The following is a 12,278-nucleotide window of genomic DNA, read 5'->3' on the forward strand; positions in this document are numbered from 1 at the left end:
GAAGAAGACTAAGAAGAAGCAGGCATGTCCATGTTGGAGTCTTTGTAGCTTTGCTTGGGTCCTGTCCTCCATTTCCGTCTTCTGCTCAGGAGGCTGCATTCCCCAAAGTCCTCCATGCTGATCCGGACCGAGAAGAGAGGGATGCCTTTCCAGGGCCAGGTGGGCGCCTGCTGAGTTTTCCTTTGCCACCTCCTCCATTCCCAAAGGGCCTCCTCCATCGGGAGCAGCAGGGCTAAGCAGCGGGGCTTCCGGAGGGAGTCTGGGGCCCCCTTTCCCTCCCTGCCTGGCACCAAGGGGGCACCTGCTCCCTGCTCTTGGCGCCGGGAGAGGGCACAGCAGCAGAGGGCAGGCAGCGCAGCAGAGGCAGCCAAGCCACTCTCCCGGCAGCCAGGCAGCCAGGCAGGCAAGCAGCCGGCGTCGTGGGCTTCTTCCTCGGTTGCCAAGGAGCCGGACGCTGCATGCGCCCCTGAAAGACCCCCAGGGCCAGGGAAGGAAAGAAGGAGGAAAGGGAAGGAAGAAGGCAGGCAGGAAGAAAAGAAGGAAGGAAGGAAAGAGAAGGAAGGAAAGAAAGAAGGAAGGAAGGGGAGAAGGGAAGGAAGGAAGGAAGGCAGGAAAGAAGCAGAAGGAAGAAAAGAGAAGAAAGAAAGAAAGAAAGAGGGAAGGAAGGAAAAAGGAAAGAAGAAGAGAAGGAAGGAAGGAAAAGGAGGGACGGAGGGAGACAAGGAAGGGAAAGGAAGGAAGGAGGGAAAGAATTAAATAGAAAAAAGAAGGGAGAAGGGAAAGAAGGAAGGAAGGAAGGAAGGAAGGAAGGAAGGAAGGAAGGAAGGAAAAGAGAGAGAGAAAAAGAAGAAGGAGGGAGGGAGAGAGAGAAGAAGGGAAGGAAAGAGAAAAAGGGAGGGAGGGAGGGAGGGAGGGAGGGAAGGCAGAGGCGCCCCCCCCTCTCTCTCTCTCTAGGAGCCCTTCCTTCTTTCTTTCTTTCTTCCCTTCCTTCCTTCCTTCTTCCTTGCGCCTGGGGCCAGAGGCAAGATGCGTGGCAAGGAGCGCAAGGAGAGCCTCTCCGACTCCCGGGACCTGGACGGCTCCTACGACCAGCTGACCAGTGAGTCCTGCCGCCGGAGGGCAGCAGCCGAGGGCCCCGGGGGGCTTGGGGGGAAAGGGCCTGGGAGAGGGGAGAAGGTGCAGCATCCCTGCAGGAGCCAAGTGCTGGAGAAGGGGAAAGAAAGGTCTCACTCCTCAGAGGTTGCCCTTAGAGCAACCTATACCGCTTCATACCCAACTAAGGATGCATCTACACTGGAGAGATAACTCGGTTTGGCATCGCTTTAACTTGTTGTCTGGCTCAAGGCTATGGAATTCCGGGAGTTGGAGTTTGTTGTGGGCCCCACAACAAACTCCAACTCCCAGAATTCCATAGCCTTGAGCCAGAAAAAAGAGTCAAAGTGGTGCCAAACCGGATTATTTCTCCAGTGTGGATGCAGCCTAAGCAGTCTCTCAGCGGTTTACAGTCTGCGTAAGCTCATTGCGCCCAACAAGCCGGACACTGGATCCTTGCACAAAATATGGGAAAGTATTTTTATGGGGCAGGTCAGGTAGCACCCCTCGACTGCCCCCTTGGGATGCTCAGGTATCACAGGAATGGCCATAAGGCTGCCATTCACTTTCAGGACCACTCCACAACCGGCTACTTCGGACGCAGTTCTGTTTGAAAACCTTCTTGGGGTTCAGGATCTGATTGGACCACCATTGCTTGATCCCAGCCATTGATCATCTCCTCTTTAGCCACTTCTGTCAGTTCTAAACTAAACTTGTATCTGGCCAGTTACCAGGAATTTGAAAGTATGGAGAAATCTACCAAACAATTATGGGTCACTTCATCCTCTTTATTGCCACTTCTATCTGTTCTAGACTAAAACATATCAAAAAGCCACTGTATCCAGGCTGCTTTGCATTTTGGGGAAATCTGGGAAATGTTCAACATGTCACTGGCACCACACTCTTTCCTTAGGGATCTTGCAATGCAGTGCTGTTGGCACCTCAACTTTTCCCCTTTGGCATCTGGGTGTAAGCATGCTGGCTGGAAGTAAGGATGTCTCAGTTTGTGTACTAGATGTGTGTTTCCAAGTCTCAGTTTGTGTACCAGGTGTGTGTTTGCATGCTGGAGAAGAAGGCTCTTGTTTACTTGGGATTTGGGAGATGGCACATGCTCTAGGTGCTGGGCTCTGATGCCCACTTTCCAAGACTCCAGCATAGTCCTGATGGATGGCATCTCCCAACTCCTGTGTCAAAGACTGAGGCACCTCACTGCATGGATGGAGCTTGGCGTGACCCACATGAGGCAGGCCAGTTCGTCATATTAGGAGGGATGCACTTAAATCTCTTCTGCTTCCTCCAGATGCTGAGAGACAACATCAAGTTCTGCCTGAGAGATATTTAGTTTGCTAAAGAAAGCAAGAATCTGGGAGACTTGAGTCCAAAACACACTGCAGAAATCATCTAGTTTGAGACCACTGTAACTGCCTCTGGGTCAATGCTAGGGAATCCTGGGAACTGTAGTTTGTTGTGGCACCAGAGCTCTGTGACAGAGAAGGCTTAAATGTCCCACAAAACTACAGTTTCCAGAATTCCCTAGCATTGAGCCAGGATGATTTCTGCAGTGTGTTTTGGACCTTTGTGGTTGGGGCCTTCAAGCCAAACCTGCAAAGCAATCCCACAGCTATGGGGCTTGCAGTTTGGAAGCCTGGAACTGTCCATGGTGCTAGGTTTCAGCAACGCCATTGAGTTCTTCTGTGTACCCAGCAAACCAGTCCCCACAAAGCACCCTTGTTTGTTGCCCCTAAATGTTGCTGGAGCAATGTATTGCCTGCAAAAGAATAAAAAAAGAGAGAGGTTCTTCACCTACAGAGATGTGATGAAGGGAGATATTTTGAGCCTAGTAGGAATTCAAAGCCCACACAACTTAACTGTCTCTGGTGACTTTAATGCATCTGTATAGATTTAAAATCAAAATTGAGTTAAAAATAAATTTGAATGCTTCCCAGGCTGTGACCTTTGATTGCAGAGCCTGCTGGGGAGTCATAAGCATTGTGCCGCTAATCCGCTGCTGTCCAGGTAGCAGCCTTGATTTCACAGCAGGCAGGTCTACTTCTGCCCTCCGCTTTATCTAAAGGAAAGTGAGGCACAGCGGAGATCAAACATTGTGCTTTCCGATCCCTGCTAGCAAAGAGCCAGGGCTATCTGAGGTGGTTGTTTCTGAACATCATGAATTCATTCTCCCTTTCCCTCCCTCCCCTTTTTCTTTCTTTTCCCCCCGTTGCGGAATGTCATTTTATTTTGAAATGAAAGTTAACATTACAGGGACCAAAAAGGGGAAGGGGAGAAAAACCAATCCAAAATAGTCACTAAAGAAAAATGTAAAAACCTCACTGAAGGTAGTTCTTAATATATCAGAGGTAAATTTGTGGGGTAGCTAGAGTAAAACTTTGTGGAATAAGTTGAGTAAAACTCATTGTCTAAGGAAAGATGTGGTATAGAAATAGTACAGTCTCCAAAGTGTGTGAATTCATATTCAGACCATTTTTTTTCATTTTCATTTTCATTTCTGTTAACCACTGAGCAAAATTCTGTCTTGGAACTAGAGGGCAGTTTCTTAGCAGATTCAAAGAAAATATGTTTTCCAAGGGATTTGCCTGGTGACTAGATGTTGTCTTTAGGTCAACTGTGTTTTTGCTTCAGGCAGGTCAAGTTCTGAACCTGCTCCTCTGCTTATCCTAGTCATTTGCTGTCACATCATTTTCAGATATCTGCTGCATGTTTTTGTTTACATTTTTGCTCAACGTCTATGCTGCATTCCTCCTCAAACACTACATACGCTCACACAATCGCACTTGTATAGTGTGACTTAAACTATGCAATTTGAAAATCACATAAACATGTGCCCTATGCCCTGATGTTACCAGCACTGTCATTAAAAATTACTTCCTAGTAGACTTGGACAATATTGTTCTCTTTGTGCTTGCCTGGCAAAATGTCCTTGACTTGTTCACTGCTTCTATGGATGTCATCGAAAACAGCGAGGAGGGCAAAAGCCAGGTTTATTTGCATCACTAGGTACAGGTCAGGGCTACAGTCTATATCCAGATTGGGATGGGATACATTCTGGTTTAAATAACTTTTCAAAGTGAAGTCAAAGGCTTTCACGGCTGGCATCCATAGTTTTTGTGGGTTGTTCAGGATATGAGGCTGTGTTCTAGAAGAGTTTATTCCTGATGTTTCACTAGCAGCTGTGACTGGCACTTTGAGAGAATGCTGGAAATTCCAGCATTCCAGCATTCTCTGAAGATGCCAGCCACAGCTGCTGGCGAAACGTCAGGAATAAACTTTTCGGCCTCATAGCCCAAAAAACTCCAAAAAACATTTAAAAGGATTCTCAGCAAAGCAGTGAGGCTGCATGTACAAAAACATTCAAAGTAGGTTGGAGTCACCAAAAAGTGAACTTGTGTGAGTGAGCAGTTTAAAGATTGTGTTGTCAACTGAAGTGAGCAATCACAGAGAATCTCTTTCTGTGTCTCTGTAAGTTTACAAATGCTTCCAAAAGTATTTTATTTTGCCTTTGGCCAGTGGAGTACTTGAAAAGCAATATAGAGCTCCGGCCAAATGTTACGATGCTCAGATATTACAGGAATGCCCATAAAACTGCAGTTCACTTCCAATGCCACTACATATGGCCACCCAGAAACAGCTCTGTTTGAAAACCTTATTGGATTCAGGATCTGGTTCACTCATTGTTTGATCCTATCACCCTGGCCAGTTATAGGGAACTTGCAAGTACAGAAAACCCCATAAATCAGTTATGGGTTACCCCATCCTCCCTTTAGCTACTTCTATCTGTTTTAGACTAAAAATATCTAAAAGCCACTGTATCCAGCCTGTTTTGCTTTATCTGGGCAAATCTGGGAAATTTTCAGCATGTCACTGGCACCACACTCTTTCCTTGGGAATCTTGCAGTGGAGTGAGAAATATTTGAGCGATGGGCCTAGAGCTATTTGGTGAGCTATTTAGAGCTAGTTGCCCTCACAAATGGCTGACTAGTATGTTTCCATGAACCTGACTTTGAAGAAAGCAACTTTTAAAAAGTCTAGAACAGTTTATGATAGTGCCGTTGTTGGTTCTGCAGTACAGGTGTTACCTTGGACTCACTATAATTCTGGCAAAAATGGGATGTTCAGCTCTTCAAAGCACTCCAGACACTTAAAAAATTATAGAGAACCATAGTGGAGCAAACTGCCATCATTTTTATCATCACCATTACCACCATCACCACTACCAATTGGTACGTCATATGCAGCAGCATCTCCTTGACTTCCTGTGAATGCCCATTAAAAACTGTTGGCTGTCTCCATTTTACAGCTCCCATGGTAGGGACTAAAACCTGCACCAGGCAAATACTATGTGACTGATACTGCATGAATTCATGATCTGTTTCACTACTCATGCTTCATGTGTGGGTTGTGCAATAAACAGAAATGTGTGTTACAGTACAACCATTAATTTTCAAGTCTTGATTGTTCATCACTTTGTAAATGTCATCAGACCTGCCAAGGATTGTGAAGTTGGCCTCCAAGTCTTGGACACTTGCATATTCCAGCTCTGGTAACCCCTTTTTCCTCTTCTCTGTGACTTGGTTTCCCCCCTTCCAACCCCAGCCCCTAGTGTCCAGCAAACGGTCTTCTTGAAAATACTTTGTCATGTTGTTGACGCTGAACAGCTGGTGCGTTCAACCCCAGAGATGGTTACATTTTGGCAGTGGGTGAATGATCACTATAGAAACAGCCTACAGTGTGCTTTGGGACCCTGTCAAGGCATAAATTTATTTCACTCCATTATAGTGACAGGTAAAGAGCTGCTGTAAGTCATATTGCCTCTTCCAAGCCACCCACTGGGAATGCCAGGCATATTTATGGATGGGGTTGCAAGGTAGCAGCTGGCCTGATCTTCCCCCCTTACAGCCCACAGAGGGATTGTGATTAAAATCCCTTTCAGCATTAAATGTAAGGCCAAGCATGCAGTCTGGTCCTGTCAGTGGGTAGGCAAGTGATGGAGGTGTGATCATCACCTGTTTGTCTGCCTAGAAGGAGATAACCAAAGGTTATGATATTTAAACAAGTGTGGGCACTTTATGCACCAGGTATCTCTCAGAACTTGGTGAAGTTGATTTTTTGGACTCTCACTCTCAAAATCTCCCAGGCAGCATGTTCAGTAGCCATACTACCTAATGCATAAAATGCCCATGTTTGTTTAAAAATTACAACATTTGGTTGCTTCCTCTCAGGCAGATGAACAGGTGATGGAGATTCTGAGAGCTTGAGTCTTTAAAAATTAATGCTTCTAAACTGTTGGTTATCAAGAGGTTCAAGACCTTTGGCAAGCCATGTTAGGATCCAGGATTTTTTTTAAAAAAACAAAAAACCTTCAGTGTGTTCCCTTGCTTTGTCTCGTGAGTAGTTTGTTAAATGTTCAAAACAAGAGAGATGTAATTGTTGTGCGTACGTAGCATGTAGGGTGTATGTGTTTACTACAGGGATGGTGGTTGTGCAGCTCTCTAGAGGTTGCTGAACTGCAACTTCTAGCATCCCTTGCCATTTACTATGCTGTCTTTGGCTGATGGGAGATGCAGTCCAACAACACCTGAAAAAGCAAACAATTCCCACCCTGATTTAGGAAGTATGCTGGTGTTATGTGTTGCTGGTTAAAGGATTACATGTGTGTATGAGGCAAGAAGAGTGTGAGCATGAATGACCTTTTCCTGTGTGCTCCTGTCTGCAGATACAGACACATAAATACTCATACAAGTTCTGGTCCTTTTGCTAGTGTTCTCTTTTGAAGACTCTGTGCCTGGATTTTGTTCCTTTTTCCTTCCTCCACACCTCCTCCAAACAAAGACAGTGTCTTTGACAATATCAGTTCTTATTAATTTCAATTTTGATTCAGCCAGATTCACAGCCTGAGGACTGTGGGGATAATGGTATCTGATTTATGTCTTGTCAGTAAAAGTAGGTGGGCCTAGATTGGCCCAGACTACACCTCCGGAGTAGTCCAAATTGCCTATGATGAGAGTACCACGTCCAAGTATTTTGCCCTACAGGGATGCTGCACCTTGGGAATTAAGTCTTATACTGTAGTGATTTATATTGTACTACATGTCATCTGTTCTTTATTGTGCTTTGTCCATTCCTGAGATTGTCATCTCTTTTGCTTTCCTGGCTTGGAAATTCCCTACTTTTAGATTACCTGTTTGCATCTGATTTGCTGTGGTTTCACCTTCCTCTGTGGGTTGTGTGAGGAGGTGTATGTGTGCAGCTGAGTGAATGGGTGCTGCTATCCTGCTGCAAAATGGATGGGTTGTTGAATTTTTATTTTTTAATTTTTTTCTTGGAATTGTGCAGAGGCTGGTTCACAGGAGCTAGGCTTGAATCCAAGAGGACATGAGTAGAGGATGAACTGAGTGTTTGTGACAAAATGTGTGAGTTTGGAGAGACAAGAATAAGGTCTGCAGCACTGATGACAATGTGCTGGTGTTGGAAATGCAATTACAGGCAGAGAACAAGGTGGTATCTTGGGCTACATGCCCAGGATGCTTCTGGGCTGAATTGCATCTCTAAGATTGTTTTATACTGGTTCTGGAAGAAAAGGACAAAAGAGATGCCTGGTGGTAGGTTTAGCAGAATGGCTGATGCAGTCCTACTGATAGGGAGTTGGGATGAGGGGTTGTGTTTGTATTTGAATCTTTGGGTTTGCAAATGATTGCAACATTTGCATCTGTCATAACTGCTCAACAATTCAGGGGGAATTCAGAAGAGCGGAATTAACAATTTTTCTTATTCCCATCTGAGGGGATAGGATTTTCATGCTGCTGTGCCAGGCGGTGGTTATGGGAGTGCCAGCAGGATCTGAAAAAGCATGCTGATTATTGCTTTGAGGCTGCCCATATTACAAAAGCAAGAAGATGTCTTAGCAGCCCATTGGGCACCTGGACATGATGCAAGGTGACACCTTGGGGCAGTTGGGATTTCTCCTGTGGAGGAGCCAGGAAAGCCAAAGTACTGCAGCTCAAGTTGGAGGAGCTTTAACAAAGGTAACAGGAAAGTCAGTCTTGGGGAAGCAGGGACCAGTGAGTTAGGGATGGGAGTGGTGGTGATGATGGCCTGACAGAACTGAGCATGGCAACCCATGTGTCTAGACATCTTCCATATGGGACTGGTCCCCTGACAGAAGATGGTTCCTTTGAACTTGGGTGCCTACTTACTTCTTTCACACCCAGACAAAGCAAGATGAACTGCCCTGCCTGTACTCTCCTTGGAACCTGGGCTGTTCCTTGTCCTAAACTTGAGGGGTTTTGTAGGTATTTCAAAAGAAATGAAAAAGGATTGACACTGCCATTTTACAGTTATATCCCCAAGCTAATCCTTGCCAGCAAACCACACAATATTCAGGTGCCTAATTGGTCTGGTAACACAGAGAGGAGATGAGGAGAGGCTGAATTAACCCAGCTATTTGTGATGAAATTCTGAGCATTTTCTTTTCTTTTCATCCTGCCTTTCTCCCAATATGTGACCCAAGGCATCCTGACCCAAGTTTGGAATGAACGAGGAGACAGATAGTGGGTTTAGAATGTGAGGGAAAGAAGAGCCAAACTATGCAATCGGAAGTAGAAGGTGTGATGAAGATGAAGACAGGTTATGCAGAGTTTTGTAAATTAATGCGAGAGAAGAAGCCACTCAGAGCCTAGGATTCTCCAGGTTTCCCATTGGCAGGATTTAGGTGTGATTGGAGCTTGGCATGAGTACTGTGTGGTTTCCAGATTTTGGGAACAAGCAACCCGCACACCCTCGATGATTGCAGAAGTGTCTAAGTGGAGTTGGCAGCTGCTGCATTTGCAGAAGCTCAGAATTCAAGCACAAAGGAACAAAAGGAGGAGGGGTGAATGGGGAAAAACATTATAAATCCCTCTCACCCAAACGGCATTGAAAGAAATGATGATGACTGGAAAAGTCTGGTCTGTAGGGATAAGGATGGGGAATAGTAGAGTTTGAAAGGGTTACTTTCTGGATTATAACTCCCAAAATCCTCCAGCCAGCATGGCATGGCAAATTGGAAGATTCTGGGAGTTATAATCCAAAACAATAACTTTTCCATGCTCTGAAAAATAGCATTCCAGACCGAAGAACACATCTACCTTGGCTGAGCTCTGGGTGACCCTTTCTTATATGTGTTTCCTATGAAGGGAACTAATAACCCTGCAGAGTTATTTCTTAAGAGCTCTAAATTAGGTTGATAAAATGACAATTACTCATTGGGGAAGGCTGGGATAGAGGAATGGAAAAGGAGATTGGTTTGACTCATCCAACAGACTGGATTTTCTCTCTGTCTCCACCCCCACCCAGCTTTCCTTTTTATCAGCAATGATTTCATTAAGCAAAGTGCTTTTACTTTGGTTTAAGGCAGATTGCTATACAGTGAAGCTGGTGATTAATCAGCCAGGTCTGGTGGCTGCCTTGTCTCTTAGGGATTGTAGGAATAAAACTGCTCCAATGGATTCCAGGTCTTTTGGCCAGGGAGATTCAGGCACAGTTTTGGACAGACTTGATGGCATCTTGATTTTAGTACTTTTTTGGCTGAGGTAGAGCTTGGAAACCTCAACCCTGTCTAGAGTACAACCTCCAGAATCCCCCTGGCCATGCTGGCTGGGGAGATTATGAAAATTGTAGTCCTGAAAGAGTGTTAACCAGGGCAGGTTACAGGGCCCATACTACTATTACAACAGCTCCTTTACAACAGCAATATTATGTGCCAGTTTGTTTCTAGGCACAATTCAAAATACTGGTTTTGACCTATAAAGCCCTATGTGGCTCAGGCCCAAGCTATCTTGCAGACCTTATCTCCTTGTATGAACCTGCTTGAGCCTTGAGATTTTTCTCTCAGTTCCATCACCATCATAAGCATAACTGGTAGGGATGCAAAATAGGGCCTTCTTGGTGGCTTCCCCAAGACTCTGAGGCCAGAATGGCAGCCTTCCTGCTGTCGCTGCTTTTGTGCTGGCACACAAAGAATGTCTGGAGGAGGTAATGGGCTGGATGAAGAAAAACAAACTGAAACTGTATCCAGGCAAGACTGAGGTGCTTACTATTAAGGATCCTACTCTGGGGCTGGAAGTATGTCAACCAGTTTTGGATGGGGTTATACTCCCCCTAAAAGTTTGTGTTTGCTGCTTGGGAGTGCTCTTGGATCCATCTCTCCAAATGTCAGTTCCATCCATCTCTTCAACTGTCAGGACTGCTTATTATCAGCTTTGTCTGATATGCCAGTTATATTCCTTCTACAACTGAAAGACCTAAAGATAATAGTGCACACACTGGTAATCACAAGGCTGGGCTTTTGCAATGCACTCTACAGTGGACTACCTTTGTACCGAGTTTGGAAACTTCAGTTAGTTCAAAACACAGCAGCCAGATTGATCACTGGTACTTCTGGGAGTGATGTACCACTGGCTGCCAGTTAGCCTCCGCACAAAGTACATTGTGTTGGTTATTACTTTTAAAGCTCTTCACGGTTAGGGTCAAGGTTACCAATGGGATTGCCTCCTCCTGTATAATCCACCCCCTACACTCAGGTCCCATGGGGAACACTGATTTCAACCAGCCAGGACTAGACTGGCACCCAGAGGACATTTTCATCAGCGGCCTCTAGACTGTGGAATGACCTGCTGGGATTGCATATTTGACAGCTAAATATGCTGACTGAATTTAAAACAATATTAAAACAATTTAAAACAAGATTTAACTATCTCTTCTGGCAGCTCTACCCAGTTGAATTTAAAGTATGAATTTCAAATTGTTGTCTTTTCAATTTTATGGATGATTTTATTATTTATTATGGTTGATTATTAATACATATTAAAATGGTTTTATGTATTTTGATCTATATTGTACCCCACCTCAAGCCTTGGGGAGAGGTGGATAAGAACTTAATTGATGCTGATGCTGATTTCATTCTTATAACCTTTTAAAACATAAAGGTTTCAAAGAATGGGCTGTGGGTATTGTGATATTTTAAACTAAACTGGTATAATTGCTTTTTATCATTTAATTGCATTTTATCTTTTAAAGTATAATTTAAAATCATTTTACTATTGTGAATTATTTAATTTCATATTAATGTTTACTTGCATATTTTTAGCTGGTTTTCAAAATGTTAAGGCACCTTGAGTCCCACTTTTTGGACAAATGTGAGATATAAATAAATATAATGATAATAATAATAAGTGGTAATATTTTGAAGATCTGGGCTGAGATGGTTTCTGAGGAAATTACAGACCACATTATTGTTGTTTTTTGTTATTGTTATGTATCCTGCTTTTCTTCCAAAATTGGGACTCGGAGCACATTACAATTTAAAAGAATGATACAATTAAAAACATACAAAAAGTGAACATTAAAATGGAGTTAAACTATTCACAGTATTAAAATACAGGATTAAAAGAATGCAATGCAATGCAAAAAAAGATTAAAAAAAGAAGTTAAAAATAGTTCAGTTTAAAACAATACAGCACTTTCTAGCTCATTCTTTAAAAGCTTTCTGTTTTGAAAGCCTGTAGGAAGAAAAAGATCTTAATCTATTGATGGAAGGACAACAAAAAGGGGACCATTCTGGCAGGCCTCAGAAGGGATTTCCAGAGGGCAGACAAGTGAATCAGGAACTGACTATATGTCACATGGTTTCTTACCCATTTATTTCAACATAATAGCTGCGTAATTTCAGTTTCCAGTCCATGCAATCTTATTCTCCTGACCATCATTAAGATTTAACAATCTGTGCTGTTTAGGACTCTGTCTGCACCTGATAAATTATTCCCATTGTAACTCCACTGTAATTGTGCAAGTGAGAGTGGGTAGTGGGTAGTTAAGCCATGCAAGGGCTTCTGGCTCTAGACACATTCCTTTCTCTGTCTGAGTTTGTCACCTGTTAAATGGGAATAGTAATGACTACCTCTGCAGGGTTTTTTCTCAGGTTAATGAGCTAAAGACTGTGAACCACTTTGGGAACAAAGAATGTGCTACATGAAGTAACAGCCTTCCATTTATTTTCAGCATTTGTTTAAGGGTTGAATGGTGTCTAGTCTCAGAGACGAAAATGACCTACTGAATGGGGTAAAGTGGAAAGCAACATAAAATTTGTATGTTTTTAACTGGAAGCAAAATAATCTGTGCCTGGGAATCAGGAT

At 43.8% G+C, this 12,278-nt stretch overlaps 1 protein-coding gene across 3 annotated transcripts in view; it reads left to right on the forward strand.

Moving 5' to 3' along the window:
* The first annotated feature begins 931 nt into the window (after positions 1 to 931).
* The window catches only part of LOC149318434 (A-type potassium channel modulatory protein KCNIP2), a 176,444-nt gene continuing 165,097 nt past the window's right edge, over positions 932 to 12,278 (forward strand). For all 3 annotated transcript variants that reach the window (XM_089509721.1, XM_089509720.1, XM_089509722.1), the window contains exon 1: positions 932 to 1,099. In XM_089509721.1, the coding sequence (XP_089365847.1) occupies positions 1,027 to 1,099 (73 nt within the window). In that variant the 5' untranslated portion in view covers positions 932 to 1,026. The remainder of the gene's footprint in view (positions 1,100 to 12,278) is intronic.

This window comes from Sceloporus occidentalis, unplaced genomic scaffold (genome assembly GCF_023333645.1).
Source record: "Sceloporus occidentalis isolate IW3139 unplaced genomic scaffold, rSceOcc1.0.p SCAF_2, whole genome shotgun sequence".
Taxonomy (NCBI): Eukaryota; Metazoa; Chordata; class Lepidosauria; order Squamata; family Phrynosomatidae; genus Sceloporus; species Sceloporus occidentalis.